Source organism: Rhamphochromis longiceps, linkage group LG3, assembly GCF_057381845.1.
Source record: "Rhamphochromis longiceps isolate RC_006_pf linkage group LG3, R_longiceps_female_GT1.1, whole genome shotgun sequence".
Lineage (NCBI taxonomy): Eukaryota > Metazoa > Chordata > Actinopteri > Cichliformes > Cichlidae > Rhamphochromis > Rhamphochromis longiceps.
Genome location: NC_140559.1, coordinates 47378896 through 47399444, shown reverse-complemented (window position 1 = coordinate 47399444; position 20549 = coordinate 47378896). Strand labels below are relative to the sequence as shown.

The window sequence follows — 20549 nt, the reverse complement described above, 5'->3', positions numbered from 1 at the left end:
CTGTCAATAATTAACAACGTAGTCTTCAGGGCTGAACGATTTCCCATCTGGAAAGTCCACCTTCACTTGCTACTTATGTGCTATTTAGAGGCCCAGCCTCCTCTTTGTATTTTTAGCCCAACATCTGGAGGAAGATTATTACAGCTGGTGAAAATTAGAGGTTAGATTGCATGACTGGGGACTTTGACTTGATACAGCATGTCACTGCTGGAATGCTGACAAGATATGAAACTCTTACTTAGTTGACTTCCATGCTTTACCTGATTTCAGAGGTATTTTCTTTAAGGAGTTCTTCTTAGGAACAACAATTCCTTTGAGGTCCCAAATTATCTTCCCGATGAGACATTTCCTTATCTTGAGATGTTATTGAGCATAACACCTGTGAAAGACACTACTTTTCATAGTCACACACACTTATTTCACTTGTATTTTGCAACCTTCAACTCCAGATTTAGAAAACTCATTGTGTACATTTCAGGACAGAAACCTTCTAGATGACAGATTACCTGAAGAGAACTGCAAACTGAATGAAGGGAGTGCTGACAGGAACAATAATGCTTGAAAATGCACATTAAAGGTAAATGCGCCTTACTTCTTTGTCCTTGTATCCCCTTGTATCCCCAAGGCTTGCTGAAGTTTAATCTGAGTATCAGAATGAAGAAGAAAATTGATTTAAGGACTTTCATGGTTGTTGATGTCAGATGAGTGGAGCTGAGTATTTCAGAAACGGCCGATGTGTTCCTGCACTCGCTATGGTTCATAGAGAACGGTCTGAAAAGAGAAAATATTTGTAAGTGACGGGTCTCTGGGTGGAAATGTCTGGAGAATAGCCAGACTGGTCCAGGTGGATACTAACCACTCATTACAACCAAGGTATGCAGAAGAGCATCTTCAACAACACTTCCAGCCTTGAAGCAGATGGCCTATAGCAGCAGAAGACCGCACTGTCAACTAAGGAACTGCCAACAGGAAAGTGATACTGCAAACAATATCTCACCACAACTATTGGGACAACAGAAGATTGGAAACATGTTGTCTCGTCTGATGAGTCTCCGTTTCTGCTGCGACATTCAGTTGGTAGGATCCGTATCTGGCGTAAACATGAAATCAATCCCGAATTGTATCAGCGGTACAGACTGCACCGCTTAGTGAGCACCATTGAGACACCACAGCCTACCTGAGTATTGTTGCTCTCTATGACCACAGTATGCCCATCTTCTATTGGCTGATAATGTGTCGTGTCACAAAGTTCAGATCATCTCAAACTGTTTTTTTAAACATGACGATGAGTTCACTAACTCAAATGGCCTCCACAGTCATCAGATCTCAATCCAATAGTGCATCTTTGTTCTCTATTGTGGTAGCACGGAAGATTGGCATCGCGGATGTGCAACCGAAAACCTGCAGGTACCGTGTGATGCTGTCATATCTCGCGTCGATATGAAGCAAAATCTCTGTTAAGTACAGAAACGACGCACACCTACACCACAGGTGAAAGAAAAGCTAAAATTGGGCGACTTTAGGAGAAAGCAGTGTTAAACCTAAAAGGGGTAAGGATTGAGCGGTATTACCTCTCTGCCTGCCTCTGCCTCAAGAAACTTCTTGTTTCTTTCGTGAGTCGATAAGTCGTAATGATAAACCGTGGGCGAGCGCAGAGGGGGAGCTGGGGGAACACCAGCCGGGATACAGGATGCCTCAGCGTCAGACAAGCCTAATGACGCAACGGGTTTACTCAATACAGCTTCAACTTGTGAGGGACAGGATAATACTTGCAGGATTTCCCACGTTTCCTATGACCAAAAACGGGCTGAGGACTCTGACACTGACAGATATTACGTGACAGGCACACGGGAAATAAGCTTCTCGGGACACCAGGGAAACATCAGATGCAAACTTTCGCGATGGCACACGCCGTGATGCTTTTTCTCTCGTGCGTTTTCGCAGGAGTGGTAAGTTTTAGCCACACTTCTCTACTCAAGTGAGTCTGTGCTTATTGTTATTGCGTGTTTTTGAGAGCGTGAAAGGAGTGAAATAATGTCTCTCCCTTGATTTCAGCACACATTAGCACCTACATATGAAGCAGAGGCGGTGAGGGAGAGCCATACAGGCGAGTTTCTTTTTGTTATTGTTTGTTTGTTTGTTTTTACTCTGGTCTTAAAATCATTTTTCCTATATTATTATTATTATTATTATTATTATTATTATTATTATTATTATTATTATTATTATTATTATTATTATTTTACTTAGTTGGTGGTGCTGCACTCTTAAGTCCTGAGTGAGCTGATGTTTGCATAGGTGTTACCTGTAGGGGAGGGGGTGTAGCTTGCTTATGGATTTTTGTACATTCATTTGAAGTGAAAGGGGTCTTTGTGTGTGGAAACCAGCGAGAGAGTGGGTGGGTCGGGGTTTCCAAGACAGTTTCTGCTGCTAATGTTTTGTGTTTTCCCCTTTACGTCCTCTGCAGTTGTTACCACCACGGGCAAAGAATGTAAATTCCCTTTTCGTCAGGGTGGAAGGATTCATCATCACTGCATCACTGTCCTCTCCTCAAGACCATGGTGAGTCCTTATTAGCCAGCCTGTCTGTCTGGATCTACTGTTTTGGTTGCACAAACAGTCTGTAATGTGTGTGTAGTCAAGTCAAAACACACTTCTGACAGAAGTGTCAGTCCTCTGACACACACTGACAGATCTCTCTCTTCTCTCTCTCTCTCTCTCTCTCTCTCTCTCTCTCTCTCTCTCTCGCTCTTACACACACACACACACACACACACACACACACACACACACACACACACACACACACACGCACACACACGTTGTTTGATACGCATGATTTGAAACTTTTATTCCACAAAATGTAAAAAAATCATCTTTGGATAATTTACAGATTATTTGATTGCATGGTTTGTATTGAATTTATTTTCTTAATACATCTTTTATTTTTTTGCTGTCTTGATGATGCGTGTTTATCATTGCCTTTGTCACTTCCCACTTAGTGTTGTCACTGTATATTTTATTCTACCACAGCGACTTGAAAGCAGCTCCCGCTGCTTTTAAATGTGCTAATTAAATAAAAGCAACTAGCCTTGACTTGACAATACCCTTAGCACGGTCAAGGCACATGTAGCAGAATAGCATCGTGACTGATGGAGCGGAGTCAGGCTGTGTGTTTTGATTGCTTGATAGTTAAGAAACAATGAGCCATAATCTTCCCTTTTCAATCTCAAACTTACTGTATACACACAGGTCAGACAGTTAGCTACACATTCATGATGCAAATCTCTGTGGTGCTTAAATGATGCTCATTTAGTACTAAAGGACCCAAAGAAAATATCCGGTCACAACATTACACCGCCACCACCATCAGCCTGAATCATGGACTCGAGGCACAGATTCATGCATTCATGTTTTCTACACCAAATTCTGAGCCTACTCATTAGACCAGACAGCATTTATCTTCTGTTGGCAGGCGTTTGTAAATTGTAGCCCAAGTTCCCTGTTTTTAGCTGACAGGATCATGTGTTTTTTTTCTCTTGTTGTTTTCCATCTGCTTCAAGGTTTGACGTGTTATGCGTTCAAAGCAGTCTGGCCATTCTCCTCTGATCTCTGTTATCAACAACACATTTTCACACAGAGAACTGCCACTCAGTGGATATTTTCTGTTTTTCAGGCCATTCTTTGTAATCCCCAGAGATTGTTGTGCTGGGATATTCCCAGTAGATCAGCAGTTTCTGAAATACTCGAGCCAGCTGGTCTGGCATCAATACCATGCCACATTCAAAGTCACTTAAATCACCTTCTCCCGATGCTCGGTTTGAACATGTTTAAATGCATTGAGCTGCTACCATGTGAGGTGGGGCAAAATATCGATATTTTCATATATCGTATACCGTTTTCTTGTAGTACATTTATTGATGTACTGGTTTCAGATATCAATATATGTATTCATTATAGCAGACACTACTTCAGTCTTTGTGGTGGCAGTTATCAACTGAAGAGCTTAAAATGAGCTTAATGAGCTGACACTGAAGAAGAACAAACTCTTTACTTCTTTAAGTATAGTTCTTCTTGTTAAGTCACACAGATACGGTGTCATAGATGACTGTCTTACAGTGGATTACAGTATCACTGGAATATATATATACAGAATATGTCTGTGTAAAAAATAAAAGGCAATATATTTATATCAGACTTTTGAATTTTATAACTTTAAAAGAAAGCACTGGAAACAGTCAACCTTTGTGGGGCTGGAAGATACAAAGTGCAGCTTTCTTCTCAAGGGAGAAATGTCGAGTTAGTGTTCTTATTTCTAATTGGTTGATAGTTCCTGGCTTTTTGCATGCCCTTAAAAGAACAAACACACTGGTGTTTTCCATCACTGCTGTAATAGCAATGATTTGTACACTGATGCAGTGTGTTTGGGGTGTGTAGTCACACCTAATTACAGCTCGCGGGGATGAGGGATTTATGCGACAGTGCCATCTGATCACAAATTTTAATGAGGTAATGAGCGAAAAAGCTTTAATAAAATGCTTATTGCTCAATTGCTGCTGGGGCCTGTGATGATTTTTATCATAATACAGTGTTATCATTAATAACTGTGAAGATAAAATGCAGAGGTACTCTGTGAAACTGCAACTATAGCTGAAGTTTAGCCGTTTCACAGCGTTTATCCCGAGGGTGCATAAACAGCTGCCTCAGTAAAACCATCATGGTGTAATTTGGTTTTTTTTAATCGCTCATCTTTTTATGATATTGGAAAAAAAACCCAAAACAACAGGAGAGACGCTGGCAGGGTTTCAGTCTTCACTACTTGGAAATGATGCAGAAAGGGTGGATGCCAGTAAGGTGGAGCAACGTTTATGCAATTATACATGGGCCAATATTTTCTGGTCCACCTACATGTAAAGTTGCGGCGGTTTGACCCTGCTTGTTTTTGTGATGTGCTCATCAGCTCACCGTCAGAATGGGTTTGTCATTGAGTGTTGTAGTTACAGTGAGTGGAGAAGAGGTATGTTAATGTTACGCAGGTTAGATTAGTGGATGATTGACAGAGTTAGTTAGTGTGTGTTGGCAGAAGATGCAGCGTTCTGGAGCAGGGTGTCAGTACTTGTGGGTTTGATTAAGGGTTGGGTAAAATCCTCTGCACATGGTTTACGCAATTTTATGTCACAATATCTATATGCTCAACTCCAACAGTATAGCATGACTAACCGTCAGCGGGCACGCTAACTTACACGCTTAGTCAGGATATGCTTACTAAGGTTGTAATCAGGGTGTGATTTGTGAAAAAGACGTTTGATGATTTATTTATTATTTATTTATTTATTTTTACATGAAAAAAAAGAGTGGTCCTATATACTCCTTTATACAAATTCAGAACAAAAACATCCAACCATACTTAAAGAAATTACAGAAACTTGCTTAAGAGAGTTCAGGTTATGTTGAAGAATAAAGGTGATCATACCAAATATTAACTTTCAAGCTTGTTAGAATTGTGCAGACTCTGTTTTTGGCATATTTGCTGCATTTGCTGACTTGCAGGTGACTCTCTTCCTGTTTCCTTTGTCCCAGGTGCTCTCTTACACACAATTTTGATCGGGACAGGAAGTGGGGTTTCTGCGCACCAGAGAGAAGCCATCCAAATGGTTAGCTCACCAAACCAGCTGCAGATTGAATTTCCACTGCTGTTTAATTAGAAACTACAGTGTTGCGGTTGTTCTCCTGCTGATTATGTTTTGATGTTTTGATTTCAGTTTTTGTCCACACTTCACGCAGAATCACAGATCCGTGTCAGGCGAACCCGTGTCAGAATGGAGGCGTCTGCACAGCGATCCCACACAGACGCACATTCGAATGCTCCTGCCCTGAGAGCTTCTCTGGGAGAATATGTGAACAAAGTAGGCACCTTTATTAATATTCTATGAATTAAAGGTATAGTGCTTGTCATCCATTCATATTTGGTTTTGTCAGACTGTCTTTTTTTTGTCTGTTCCCTGAACATATTCACATCAAAGTGCACATTAGGCAGCCCATTGTCATTCATCTGTTGTCCACAGATGTAAACCAAAATCAAAAGCATGCCAGCTAAAAACTCTGTAATCAAATTCATGCTTAGTGAAGGCAGTTGAGTGTGAAGAGTTAACTCCTTCTTCTCTGGGGACCAGTGAGCCACATAGAGAGGCTATATTTGTTAAAAATGCTCAACTGTTGACTTTTCAGAAAGGTTGCAGATTGTGGCTCATTATGCAAAGAGGCCACTCATCATACAATGACTAAATTGGTGTGGCATTTGACGTGCTTCATTTCTGCTACATCTGCTACATTCAATAACGTTGTAGTTTACTGGCTCACTGGTAAGTGCTGTTATTTACACTGATTTACAGCTTTGATTAGGAGGAAAATTGCTGTCAGTAATTGTTGGAGGTTTGAAAATTTCACTGGTGACAAGAATAAGGATACTTTTATCCACAGAGCCCAACGCTGTTCTTTGTGAGCTTACCTTTTCCCAGCTGTGAACAACTAAATTTGGAGATTTTTCATAGATAGAAAATTTACATTATAATCTGGACTCGCTGTGCTTGCACAAGGTTTTCTATGGGAGTCAAAGAACATGCTAGGTTATAAGGCTGCCTGTATGGTCCCAAAATACACTCGCAAAAGAGACTTTTGATCTTAATTTCCTGCATAAATAAAGGTTGATTAAAAAAAGGAAACAAACCGTGAAGACAAACAAAAGCATGACAGTCTAAGTTCACTCTTGATTATCACAGTAGTTAAGAGTCTGCGTGGCTTTCAACCCCACCTCATGTAACCCTGTTCTGCCGCTGGCAGTAGCACCACCCCATCTGTTAGTTCCAGAGATTTACACATTTACAATAAAAAAAGATTGTGGCCGATGCCAAAAAGCTGCCACTAGCAAAGCACCACAAAGTTGCCGTGCCCAAAGGTGGAATCACTGATGTCTGATGCAATAAATTCTCCAATGACTGGCAAGCTGTGATTATCAATTTTTGTAATTATTGGTTCCCAAACTTATCTGGGCAGGAGCTTCATATCCTGAAGGAGTTAAGGCAGAACTGGTTACAGACCAGCAGTGACACAGTGATTTCGCTCTTTTTTAGCAGCAAATGTAGTTTGTTTAATTGACTTTAAACTGGTTTAGCTGCATTCAGCTATAGCCTCACACGCCACTGACAGACGTGACCTGATGCTATTAAGATGACAACTGAGCAATCTCTATTTGCTGATATAGACACTGAGATGTGATTGAAAGATCTGAGTGGCAGTCTTATGTTCGCCACAGTCCTATAAATGCGGCATACGCTTCACAATAACGTGACGTGTATAACATTGAAATGACATGCCAGTTTCATTTAATCTGTGTTTTCCGTTAAAATGCTGCTGAAATTTTGCGTGCTTGCCTTCAGGCCAAAATAATGGCAAATCAGTTATGAGTTACCTGTAAACAGGTTTCACTTTTCAGCTGAAAGCAAAGCAGTGAAAGAAGATGGAAAAACACAGAAAAATGGATCCGTCGCAGCAGCTCAGCCATCGGAGATTTGCTCCGTACGCTCCATTGAGCTCTTCAATCTGCTCTCCCATTTCAGCCCCGACGCCTTTCATGTGTTGTGTCGGCTTTTTCAGAGAAGTGCTACGAAACTGTACACCTGCGCTATTATGACATCGGAGAGTCTTGGGGACGAATTCACCTCCGTAATGTGGAACAGTGCACATGTGTGGCAGGGGAAATCAAGTGTGAGAGAGTCCACTACACGAGTAAGACATGCTTTCTGCTTTTGTTGTTCTGCTCTGAATGTGTCCAGTTTTTTTTTTCTTGGCCATTTTTTGCTATTTTTGGGGTGATGAGAGCAAAACTCAATAGGCTGCAATGACTTCAGCGCTATTTGCTTTGACAGCTGCTTGAATTGATGCTCAAATCGGCGAATGACAAACGAAATATTGCTACATGTTGGAATGTTTTGGGGTTTGTTTGTTTTTACATTAAATAAACATAAAGATAAAAACCTAGCAACCTTAGCAACTCATATAATTTTAAAAAAATAGTATACAACTTGATCTCAGGCCTCCAAAAAAGTATCAGATCTCCTCCTAGCCTGAAGAAATGTTTTTTTTTTCACTCTCATAAGAGGGGGTTTGAAAGACGTGCCCTACCCTTTCTTTGATCACAGCTCCATAGTTACAAGAGTAACTTTGCATTGAAGAAAAGGCAGATTATATGACTCACTGTGACTCAGGAATGGTGTTTTAGGACACACCCCATGGGTCCATAGGGTGCTTTCATCTCAATGTTCACGGGCGTTTAGCAGATTCCCCTGGCATAAAGGAGATACAATCAGAGAGGTATTTTCATGCTTCTTCAGCTGAAACTGCTTTTGTCATGATGATAGGGGCTCAGCTTACAGGAGTCGCAAAACTAAAAAAAAAAAAAGTTTTCTAGCTTGAACCTGACCCTTAATGTGCTTTACATTGTTTTTCTTCAAAGCACATCAGGACTGCTCACTTTCAGTAAAACCCAATAAACTCATGGCATCTCTGATCCCCAGCATATTTTCTGTATGTTATATTATTTCACAAGAGGCTGCTCAGACCCAGATATATTACATGTACATAAGAACACAGATGCATGGGTGAGAGCGAACCAAAGCCAAAAAAATGAGACCGGAAGATGTTAGTAAGTCCACCTGAGCGGAACTGTAGAGTCAGGTTAAAATACTCAGAGGTTTCTTTTGCAGTTTTCTTTTGGTAATCTAAAAATATTAAAAATTACATTTAAAACCTGCGTGGGAAAAACCATGATGGTGTAGCAATGCTAATTATTGTTGAATTATTGTCTGTTATAAATGTACTATTACAGTGATTTCCAATGATTGATGCCACAATACAGAAGTTTTAAATAGCGAGGTCAGTGTATGTCAGACTAATCCCTGTGAGCCAAAAGCTCAGGCTTCATACTGCTGTAAATGCTCAGTTTCACACAGTTTTTCTTTTCAGACGTGGTCATGCATGATTTAATACATATAGTACATACATAATACATATATATTATATACATATATAATTCATACCTCATACACAAAACAGCAGCAACCACCTAAGTGCTGTTTAAGCTTTCTCGTTATGAGGGGCAGCCAATCAGCATAAAGTTCCCTTAATGCCCCAGTCGCACACGTCTTCAAAGTAAAAGTTGTACAACTTACGTTCTCTGTTTTACTAACACTTCGCAACTAGCTGGTGAGTGTTTGCAGATGAGTCTGTGGCTACCACACAAATTACTTGTGACAACAGCAAATTGCTAGTGTCCAAAAAGAATCACAAGGAAACTTTAATGCATCAACAGCAAGCAACAGGTCAGTCAGGCAATACACTTTTTACCTTAGCAACTGGTGGTTTCCTTGGTTTAGTTCAGACCGGTTGTTCCAAAGTGTAAAAATTGCAAATGTCTGGCCATTTGCTACAATTTTGTTGGCATCTATAGGAATTCTACTTCAGGACTCTACATTAACTGCTTACATTCAGAATTCAGAATCTCATAGATTTGAAACAGAAATTCCTCCAAAGACAGTAATGTAGGAATGGCAATTTTAATAGTTGCAATTTCCCAGCAAAATGACCTAGGTGCTCGGCAACCATTTTATTTTATAGAAATATAACCAGAATACAATACTTTTAAACTGTGCATAGCGACTATCATAATGGGTCCGTTAAACAAGCTAAATGTTAATAAAGTTTTGCTGAAAAACAAGCATTTTAAAGAGAATGGCATTAGGATGTGACAGTGTGTGTCTTGATGTGTCCAGTGTGCCGTACAAACCCATGTCAGAACGACGGAACGTGTCGACTGATCGTATCCACCGGAAAGGAAGTGTGTAACTGCAGGCATGGCTACAGTGGACCTCACTGTAGTCTCGGTAAGTCATACGCTGAGTGCTACGTTCCCGTTTTCCTCATTCAAATGGAAATGCAAAATTTGCTCTGAGCAGAAAGCACAGTTGACATGAAATGATGTTTGTATTGGGCTAAAAATAGCAGAGGGCAGAATTTCTAGTCACTGCAGTCTGCATAGAGCCAGAGTCTTTGTCATATGCGAGAGCAGATGTATGGAATCCTCATTGTGTCACGTATGCACAGACGCATGCTCGTGCATGTGTGGATGACAATAGTTTGATTAATGGTCACAGGTGAGGGCGTGCTGGTGAGCTTGTAGCCAGCTGTCATTGACGCGTTCAGAGAGAGGTTTTAAAACGTGTTCTAACTCATTCTGAAGAGAAAAGAGCTGTCATCGCACACACATATCTGCTGCATCGGGAGTTTGTGTGATCGCTTTCATATTGTTTACATACCTGTGTTTTACTGTGGTCACGGCTGGGATTATTTCCATGTCTCTCTCTCTCTCTCTCTCTCTCTCTCTCTCTCTCTCTCTCTCTCTCTCTCTCTCTCTCTTCTCTTTCTCTCTCTCTCTGTGGCTTGTGTGAGCAGAGCCAGAGACAGAGTGCTATAGCAGCAGGGGCACAGGTTACAGAGGCCTGGTGGGCACCACCGTGTCCGGCGCCCAGTGTCTGCCGTGGAACTCAGACCTGCTGTTTGATGAGCTCCATGTGGGCACAGTGATTGCATCACCTGTTAAAGGCCTTGGGGAGCATGCCTACTGCAGGTGTGTGTGCTAAATCATCCTGCCTTAATAGCAGCTATGGTAGATTTTCTAGTAGTTGTTTCTCCAACAGTTAATCAAAATGAGATATTAAAGCCTTTGTCGCTTGCTGTGCTGCAAACAGTCTTATCTGGGAGGCCACATTTCTATACAGTTTGCACATAATTTCTGTTTTAAAGCTGCAGTATCCAACTTTTTTTTTACCCTGAGCTAGCAAAAGCCGTATGCTCCTTATCTGTCAATTCCATGTGTCAACTCTTGTCATTCGTGTGACTTACGAGCACATAGCTACTGAGGGGGAAACCCTGAAACCATCATGCCAAAAGGCTTATCTCTGGCACATTCACCCTTCCTGCCTTCTTCCATCAGCTGATTTCTTACTATGACTTCTCATGAGCAGGAAGACATACTGACAGCAAATGGCACGTTTCCCAAATTTTCCCAGGCCAAAGCAAACAATGGGACTTAGACTTACACCCAGGCTCGGATAGATCATTAATTATTGGTAAGATTGCATATTGCAGCTTTAAAACTAAAACCTGAATCCTGGTTGTTAAAACGTGAAACGAATGTAGAAAGAAAGCGAATTATCTGCGTGTGAGTGTGTGGATTTGAATGGCAATGGAGCCCCTGTGAGACATTCAGCTAATGAAGCAATATATAAAGATAGGAAGCAGCGAGGCTACACGCACACACTCTGTCCGTTGTGTATCTCTGTGTGTAGGAACCCAGACGAGGACAAGAAGCCTTGGTGTTACACAATAAAAGACAACGCCATCTCCTGGGAGTACTGTGACGTCCCCTCCTGTGTGATGGCTGCGTGTGAGTAAGCAGGACGCAGGGAAGGAGTTTGTGTGCAGAATGTAATTATGTTGTAATTGAGGCGTTATATTGGAGTGTGGATATGCTTTAGCATAAGATTAAGGCATACATCTGTTAGCTTGACCAGACACCTGAGCTGTTCTGCCGTTTAAATCTATATATGTACATATTCTAATACCCCTCGTTTGTAATAATGTTCATATCCAACTCTTGGCTTAATTTTGTTTCCTCGTTAAGAGTATCAGATTTATTTAGCTGCCACTCTCTGAACATTCATTCCATCATTACAACATGCAATAAGTAATGATCTTACACAAAGGTCACGCAGTGCAGCAGCGTCTTCTCTCTCTCTCGGCCTCGTTCATATGACATTGACACTGACGCTCCGTATTCGAGAAACATTTCTCGAATGTGGAGGCTTATTAAATGCCTTCACATTTAATTAAAATCCAGTTTTAGATTTAAAAACAAAAAAAAAGTGCAGAGAAGGCAGCTAATCTGTGCCGCTGAGTCACGCTGCTCTCGAAAGTTAAATTCAGCCAAGCTGACTGGTTTAGTGAAAGAGCTTTTTTTTTTTTAAAGGAAAAACATTGGCTAGGTTAGATATGGGGGAAATAATAAGACATTACTCACCCTGAATCAACACGTCACGTCAGGTGGAGCCAAATGTTGATGTGGTGAGTGGGGTTTGCAACAGCTGTCTATCTGTCTGTCATGATGCCAGGGGTATGCACCGAATTCATAATCCTCTTCCTGATCATCCTCAACACATGATTTGCAGCCAGAGGAAGCTTTGCCACACTGAACATCATCACCTTATAGAAATGACTATTTTTGTTTTTTGTGCTTCTTGCAGGGGGAAATCAACCAGCAGTAGATTCAAAATTATTCAGAAGAGGTATTTAGGAAGCTAGTTTAAAAAAAAAAGTCTAAATCTAAGCTAGTTGATTGATTTGTAGTTTCTTATCTGTTAGCGTCTTTTAGCTCTTTTTAGAAAGTGGCATTTTGCTGTGTCCAAGTTAAGCTGAAAATAATCCTCTGTTTGAACTTTTCTCAGCTTCTTCTCTGAGGTTTACTCCATTCAACGTCCTGCCCACCATTGAAAAACCCAAACCCTCCAAGCCGGCCAAAAAACCCTTATGCGGGAAAAAGCACAAGAAGAGGTTATCGACAGCCAGAGGGAGGATAATGGGTGGAACTTCGTCTCTGGAAGGTAGTCATCCATGGATGGCAGCCATTTACATCGGACAGTCAGACTTCTGCGGCGGCACTCTCATCTCCTCTTGCTGGGTCGTGTCTGCGGCCCACTGCTTCTTCAGCAAGTATGTATTGAATTCTACCGCTGCAGAGGATGTTACACACATTAGTGGAAAAAAGGCAACGCTATGAGTTTTTCCAGCCATTTTTTCCCCTCTACACAGTGTTATCTCTTAACCTTGGAAAGTGTGAGTCTTTTAAGAAATCGTATCCCCTTTTGAGTCAGTCTATGAAAGACTATAGGAAGCTTGACAAAAAAAGTCACATTTCTTGAATTTTAAACAGTAATATATTCTCTCTGTATTATATAACAAACGTGTCTAAATATGCATGTTGTAATGTTTACATGCAAATGTTAGCACCTTCCTCTGATGTCAGTAAAACAGTAGGGGTGCAACGATATTCGTATCGATATTGAACCGTTCGATACAGTGCTTTCGGTTCGGTACGCATATGTATCGAACAATACAATTTTTTTTCAATTTTTTTTTTTCAATTTTTTTTTTTTTTTTTTGTGTCCCGTTTGGATCTATAGCCATCAGAATTGTTGTCTTGAGGCCAAGAAAGATGCCAAGAGGATTTATTTTAAGTGGATCATCATATTGGTCCATTTGATTGACCTTTATTATAATTATGAATTTATTTTATTTTCAGTTGCAAACGGGACAGACATGACTGTGGGATAGGACAGGGGGAAAGAATGAAAGAAAGAGGGGGAGAGAAAGAAAGAAAACCAAAGGGGAGAAAAAAAAAGAACAATACAAAATTTGTAATTTATTTTATCAACTTTCCTTCTGATGATGCTGTCTGTGTTGAGCGCTCAGTGAATCTGCATTTGACTACTCCGCCTAGGCTCGAGAGTGCAGCCTAGGCGGAGTAGTCGAACGCAGATTCACTGAGCGCTCAACACAGACAGGATGGTCAGAAGGAAGAGCGCAGGGCAAGCTAGCGAGACAGAAGTGGACCTCCCCACCCTCATTCAGATCTGGCGTTTGGAATTATTTTGGTTTTCATGTGACGTATGACCCTGAAGGTAAGCGAGTCATGGACTAAAGTAAAACAGTATGTTGGATGTGCCATGCAATGCTCAATTACATGGGTGGGAGCTAGTGTGTTAGCGCAGTTAGCTCGTTAACGTGTTGGCCGTCTAGCCCCTCTGTATAGGGTAGCTCGTTAACGGAGATTTGCCGTGTTGTGGCGTTAAGGTTATTTCAACGAGATTAACCTGAAAGCACTAGTGGGAACACAACGAATATGACTGCACATTTACACCGACATCATCCTAGTGCAAAGACAAAAACAAGCATGCATGCTACAAACTTTAGCCGAGTCATTTAGACAGCTGTTAGCACAGGATTCTCCTTATGGAGACCTGATATGTTTAATATGCTGCTGAGAATATAGCCCAGAAGAAGCGGATAGTATAGCTTTTATTTTGGAAAGAGACATTTCTCTGTAATAAACTCTCTTTTCCAAAGATGAGTGATTCCTCAATCAGATACAGGGCTCGCAATATCGCTAGCCCGACGTCCCGGGGCTATCTCTCCCCTGCCTGTCGGGCTATTGTAGGAAGGAAAAATATATGTCAATGCTTTTGCATTCTTTCAGAAATGTAGCTGGGTAATTATGTCATTGGGTGAGCCACTGTCAATATGTGACATATTGAAATCGTGTTTGAATTTGCGCTTGTTTTTTTGCTTTCACTTTGCAATGGCGCGAACTGTGTATAGAGAGCGACAGCACTGATCTGTGAGTGATGATAATTTGTGCACCAATTCCTCTGACATCGTCTTATTAATCGTTAGCTTACTATGCAAACATGACAAGTGAAATCTCCCGCAGCTTAAACATGTGAGAGGTTGATCGCGCAGAGAATCGCTGAGCTTATGTGAGTGCGGCAGGATATATATTTCACTACGATGACCTGGATGATTGAGAACCTTCACAGACAGATATATATTTTAGTTCTGCTGAGCCAAATAAGACAGGTCAGGGTGAAGAAGTGACAGCCAAAGAAAAGCTTACCACAAAACGGAGAAGTTATGACAAATCAGACTATAAGGCAAAAAGAAAGTGCAGCTTTATGGTTTCATGGACAAAAGAATTTCTGTGGCTGCAATATGACGAGCTAAAAAACAACACGCACAAGGGTTAGGGTTAAATTTAAAAACTGTACTTTTGTGTTAAAATATATATTTATAATTTTAATAAATGACAAATTAAAAAGGCATGAACATTTTTTTTATCGAAAAAATATCGAACCGTGACACCAAAGTATCGAACCGAACCGTGAATTTTGTGTATCGTTGCACCCCTATAAAACAGATGTCTGTTTACTGACATCCACAAGTTTAAATCTTTAGCTAAAGCAACTGAATGTTGCACTGGACCTACACAGCAGAGTGCATATAGGAAAATACAATATATGGTATCTGCAAGGCTTTCTTTTTAAGCCCCATGTCTACTGCTACAACTGTGTTTTAGTACAGTTGGGGCATGATTGGATTTCTTATTAGAAAGTATTAATTAAAATTCATAATATAAAATAGCATTATCAACATCGCAGGGGTTTAACTATCTTATAGATAGTTGGTGCTTTAGGAAGGAAAATTACAGAATTAAGTGGATTTTTTTTTACAGCACAAGTGACATTAAAATCATTAGATTTTAATTATTAGACTTTAAAGCAGTGTAATAAAAATTAGACTGATTTTTAGCCCAAGTGACGAAGTGGTAAGAATGCATGCCACATGGCTAAAAGATCGGTCAACCAGTCTGACTCCCTTTGTGTGTCATTGTTCTCTTCCTGTCTATTGTTGCTACTATGGTTCCTACAGGTGTAACAATCATGATAAGAATGGTCTTTTTGCCATCTTGAGTGACCACATTTGGATGGTAGGACGCTGTGCTAAATTATCAGCTAATGATTGGTTGGTAAGCTTGGTTAGCATCCTGTAGCTATTTACCGCTCCTGGAAAAGTAATGGCTAAAGCCCCAGACAAACAGGGCTAGAGACCAGTCACTGAATCCTTAGCAACTGCCAGTCACCAGCATAAAATGTGAATTAATTAGTGAAAACCTCTTTGTTATTACTTTGGTCGTGTTTTCAACTTGTCTGCAAACACTTTCCAACTACTTTGCAAACAGCAGTAAGATTTTACAAAGTGCGATGCCAGAAACGGAGACTGTTTCTGGTTTGCGTTGCACTTTCTCCAAGTTTAAGTACCGCTTTGCTAGCAGTTAGCAATTATACAAAATGCTGTCTTTCATGCAAACTGCAAAGAATCTGCTTGCAGCCAACACGTTTTTTGATACAGCATCGTCTTTGCAACTGAGTTTAGCTAATGAGGGCTAGCAGTCTCCAGCAACCACTCACCAAGTGGTCGCAAAATGGACAGTTTTCCTGAGTGACATGCAGTTATATCACATCCAAAAGGGCAGGCAACTCTCAAGCAATGTAAGCATAATGCCAAGCAAGGGCTGGTTTAAGGCACGTCTGCATTTGCTTCACCTTTTAGACCTGGAAGCTATATTCTCTTTAATAATGCATAACTTTAACTTTTGGTATTGTTTTGTTTGCTAGCAGATTCATGCGTTCGTCCATAGTTTGCACTTAATACTCGAACAAATACTCATCGACTACTTTCCAAATGGCAGGAAAAACACCCGTTTAATTGCAGCATTTGGAAGTTCTGCATTGGCTTCCTTTTTCACCCCCCTTAAAGGCCAAATGTGATTGACTGTGCTGCTAAAAGCTCAAACAAATGTTCTGTGAAGGTATTTTGGGTTCTCTAATTTTCCCACCAGATTTCACGAAAAACAAGGTGAAGTACTCCAGTTACCTCAAGTTTATTTTGACTTGATGAGCTTTGTGAGTGTGGACTTTGGTATACTGGTATACTATAATGAATTAATTAAGAATGTCTTTCTTCAGCCCCCTGAAATCTCAAATCCGTGTGGTCCTGGGCCAGCATAGCTTTAATACCACCAGTCCCAACACGAGGACATTTGGAGTGGAGGACTACATCTTTCCAAGGCACTTCTCAGTGTTTAACCCAACACTGCATGACATTGGTAATTATTTAACGCATACACACACACGCGCACACATATGCCAGTGACTCACATAAACTGGAAGACCTCTTGTCCCTGTTCAGAAACACACAAACCCACTTAAGAACCCAGTCTGTATGCACAGCTGTGCTTCACTGAACAGCTGTGTCCCTCTGCACCCCCGCAATAAAAACACGCACAAACACAGATGCACACATATATGTATATTGACAGTTGGGTGTGGCATTTTCCCAAGGCGAAGTCAGCCACTCGCTTCATACCTTTGCTTCATTTCTTTTCCTGTTTCATAACATTTCATTTCTGTTTGGCAGTTCTAATCAAACTGAAGAAGCAGGACGGGCGATGTGTGAAGAAAACCCCGTTCATCAGGCCCATCTGTCTCCCAGACAAAAGCATGACGTTCCCCGATTACTACTGCTGCACCATTAGTGGCTGGGGACATACACAAGAGAGTGAGTAATGAGGAGGTCATGGCAGAGCTGTGTCATTTCCGTTTTGTCACGATGACAACTATTTACATTCGTGCATTGATCACAGGGAGCACATTTGTCGTGCACCTCCAGTGAATTATTTATTTGTTTACACGCTTAAACCGTGAGGGTGGGGCCAAAATTGTTTGCGCTGCTATGTGTCTTTGAGAAAAGTTTCAGATTTATTTTTAACGCACATAAAAGAAACATTTTGTCACTTTGGAAAATAATAATTTGCTTTCATCTTGAGGGCTAAATCTGTCACAGCCGGGAGACGATTAGCCTAGCTTAGCTTAGCATAAGGACCGGGAAAAAATATGGGGTGACAGCTCGGTGTTACTGGGCTTTTATCTAACACGACTCATTTGTGTTTTATTTGACAGAGGGAATGGGATACTCCACTCTGCAGGAGGCTGGAGTAAGACTGACTCCTCACGATAACTGCAAGAAGCCAGAAGTGTATGGCAACCATGTCACCAGTGACATGATTTGTGCAGGGATTAACGGCTGCGTTGATGCGTGCCAGGTAGGGAAGCATTTTGAGGACTGTCGTGTTTTGATGTAATTCTGCCAAGGAAGTGCTGATGTCCTAAAACAGAGTCCCATGATAGAAACATCTTTTTTAATTTTAAATTAGCTCCTGGCTCAATGTTCTATTTGCAGTTAAGACACCAGATTCACCAGCACTATAGAGCTCAGCAGTGAGGTCCTGGAAATAAAACTCATAGTCACGTTCTGATTATGAGCCATAATACTAGAACTATACATAGTAGAGCTGCTATGACATTGTGAAATGATGATATGTGTCACAAGAAACCATAGGTCTATATGATAACAACTTTGTTTTTGGGGAAACAAGTTTTATTTACTATGTCATGAAGAAAATGCTGAATTTAAACAGCGGTATCTCTCGTGGTTGGATATGAAGGTTACCATGGACATATCTAAAGGAAGGTTAGAAGTCGTTTGCTGTAAATTCGATGAATTGCAAAACATTATGGGTTTTAACTAATCATTTTTTTCTTTTTATTTCCCTTTAATTTTTTTATCTGTATCTTTTCCTTTATAGTCATGATTCACCTCATAGCTGGTTGGCTGGGTTAAAAGCTTAAAACTCTATATAAGGCTTTTCGGAAACATCAGTGGAGTAGGTCCATCCATCCATTCTCTTCCGCTTATCCTTATCAGGGTGGCAAATTCACTTGGGAAAGTGGGCGATTGAGCGCAATAGTGACAATATTATCTCTTATTATCAAGTTATTTATAAAGAATATCAATAGGACTTTAACTTCAGGAACTTTTTTGCGATTTAATCTCTTTTCTGTCATTACATTTTTTTTTTTTTCATTTCAGATTCTGCTTCACTTATTTTACTCTCAGCCAGAACCAAAAAGCTGAGCATACTTTTTACATTTTTTTATTTTATGGTATATTTTTGTTAGTTTTTTTTCTTTAATTATTTAACAGTATTTAAATTAAGAGTTAGATTGTATTAATAGTTCTAACTCACAGTGTTAATGCTCCTGCTCTCAACTACACTCTTACACGCTGCATCAAACAAACTTTGATGCACAGTCATGTGATCCCGCTGCAGGTCATTGCATTTATATGAAGCTGCTGGATGTTGGAGATATGAACTACTTTGCTTCATGAAGATCACATTTTAACCAAAAATCTATTTTACAATGACAGATTTTAGAGTTTAAAAAAAATCAACGTTACCTTTTCAACATCTCATTTAATGCGTGACTACACAAACTTAAATACACGTGAATTTAAGAAAGAAGAAAACAAATGTCTTTATTTCACTGTGGCTGGGACGGTACAGTACTTAACCCGCCGCCTTGGCTCTGTTGGGGATGACATCAGAGGCCAGGCTCGAGGTTTCACAGTAATGGAACAGCACTTAAGATGGCAGGAGGGATTCCCCTGAGTGAAATGTTGGGGGAAGGCAACGAGGGTCTCAGTGATATTCAGAGATGTCTGTGGTGTGACACTACCCCCTCATCCTGCTGTGTAAAATATTTGAACTTCTTCCTGTTAAATGAAATGAGACAACTGACTGTTTAGCTCATAGGTAGAGAGCAATTTTGAGCAATATATTCATTTTTAAGTGTGTGACTCAGCCGTTTGTGTGCCTTCACTGTGATCTGCGTGTATATTCATGTGTACATCCACTTGTGCGTTTCCTCAGGGCGACTCCGGGGGCCCGCTGGCTTGTGGGAGGAATGACGTCAGCTTCTTATACGGGATCGTCAGCTGGGGGGAGGGCTGCGGCCGCTCCAATAAACCCGGAGTTTACACAAAAGTAGTGAATTACATAGACTGGATCGATTCAGTGATCAAACACAAACCCAAGCCTTCACCAAACGACATTACCTGGAAATAACCTTTCCTGCATGAGATGTTTAGAGATATTATATATGAACTTTTTTACAATTTTTTTTATTATTGTAAAGCTTCTGGAAGTTTACAGGTTATTTGTTTAACTGTGAAATATTTTGAGACTGAATAAACCTTCAATGACTTTCAGTGACATCAAACTTTGAGTGTCTTTGTTAAAGAGCTGTGATATGTTGTGAATGTAATTAAAACAAGCCAGTCTCAAGGTTACCATGATGTTTTTCTCCAAGTGGACTTTTCTCTGTTATCATGAGGCTGGATTTTCTGAGATTTGATATGTATTGCTGTTCAGTTCATTCATCAGATATTTCTCTCTTTAGTTTTTTTTTAAATTAAGTATATAAATGGGCTTTAGAAATAATAGATGGATTAAAAATAGCTCATCTCAAGGTCTTGAGTCCTTTTACTGTACTAGTTAAGCACATTAGCTTTGAAACAGTGAAACATCTCTAAGAAAATAACAGAAACTGGGTAAAAAACAATATATATTTATTGCTGATATATGTACAATTACATAAAAAGACTGTATAGACTTGATGTGGTACTTTTAATATGCACAGTTCAGTTTTAAGGTTGTTTTGTGGATAAACTTTCCAGATACCTAAAACTATGAAGCCAAATATAGAAAGTAGCTCCAAGAACAACTGAATGTAAAGATAATAAAGGGGTATTAAAAGCTTAAAATTACCTTAATAGGTCCAGAGACACTGAGTGTATGTGATTAGCTCCAGGGTCTGGGAGACCTTGGGTGGCACCAAACACACCCCTGAAGTTAGACTGCCCTGCTTTGGTTCTCAAATCAATGAAGTGCATGGATACAAATTACCTCGGGGTGTGGGTGACCTT

At 40.3% G+C, this 20549-nt stretch overlaps 1 protein-coding gene across 4 annotated transcripts; it reads left to right on the top strand.

Moving 5' to 3' along the window:
* Positions 1-1490: 1490 nt before the first annotated feature.
* hgfac (HGF activator) lies at positions 1491-20042 on the top strand. Of its 4 annotated transcripts, XM_085400137.1 has the most exons (15): positions 1491-1949; positions 2056-2107; positions 2468-2561; positions 5580-5653; positions 5762-5905; positions 7653-7784; positions 9827-9937; positions 10506-10680; positions 11402-11499; positions 12356-12397; positions 12557-12821; positions 16691-16830; positions 17142-17282; positions 17684-17826; positions 19495-20042. In XM_085400137.1, the coding sequence occupies exons 1-15, from the start codon at positions 1887-1889 to the stop codon at positions 19687-19689; spliced, it is 1869 nt and encodes a 622-aa protein (XP_085256263.1). In that variant the 5' UTR covers positions 1491-1886; the 3' UTR covers positions 19690-20042. The 4 variants fall into 4 exon arrangements, with proteins under 4 accessions (XP_085256263.1, XP_085256264.1, XP_085256265.1 ...); XM_085400138.1 differs by lacking the exon at positions 12356-12397 and having other exon boundaries at positions 19495-20041; XM_085400139.1 differs by lacking the exons at positions 10506-10680; positions 11402-11499.
* The last annotated feature ends 507 nt before the right edge of the window (positions 20043-20549 follow it).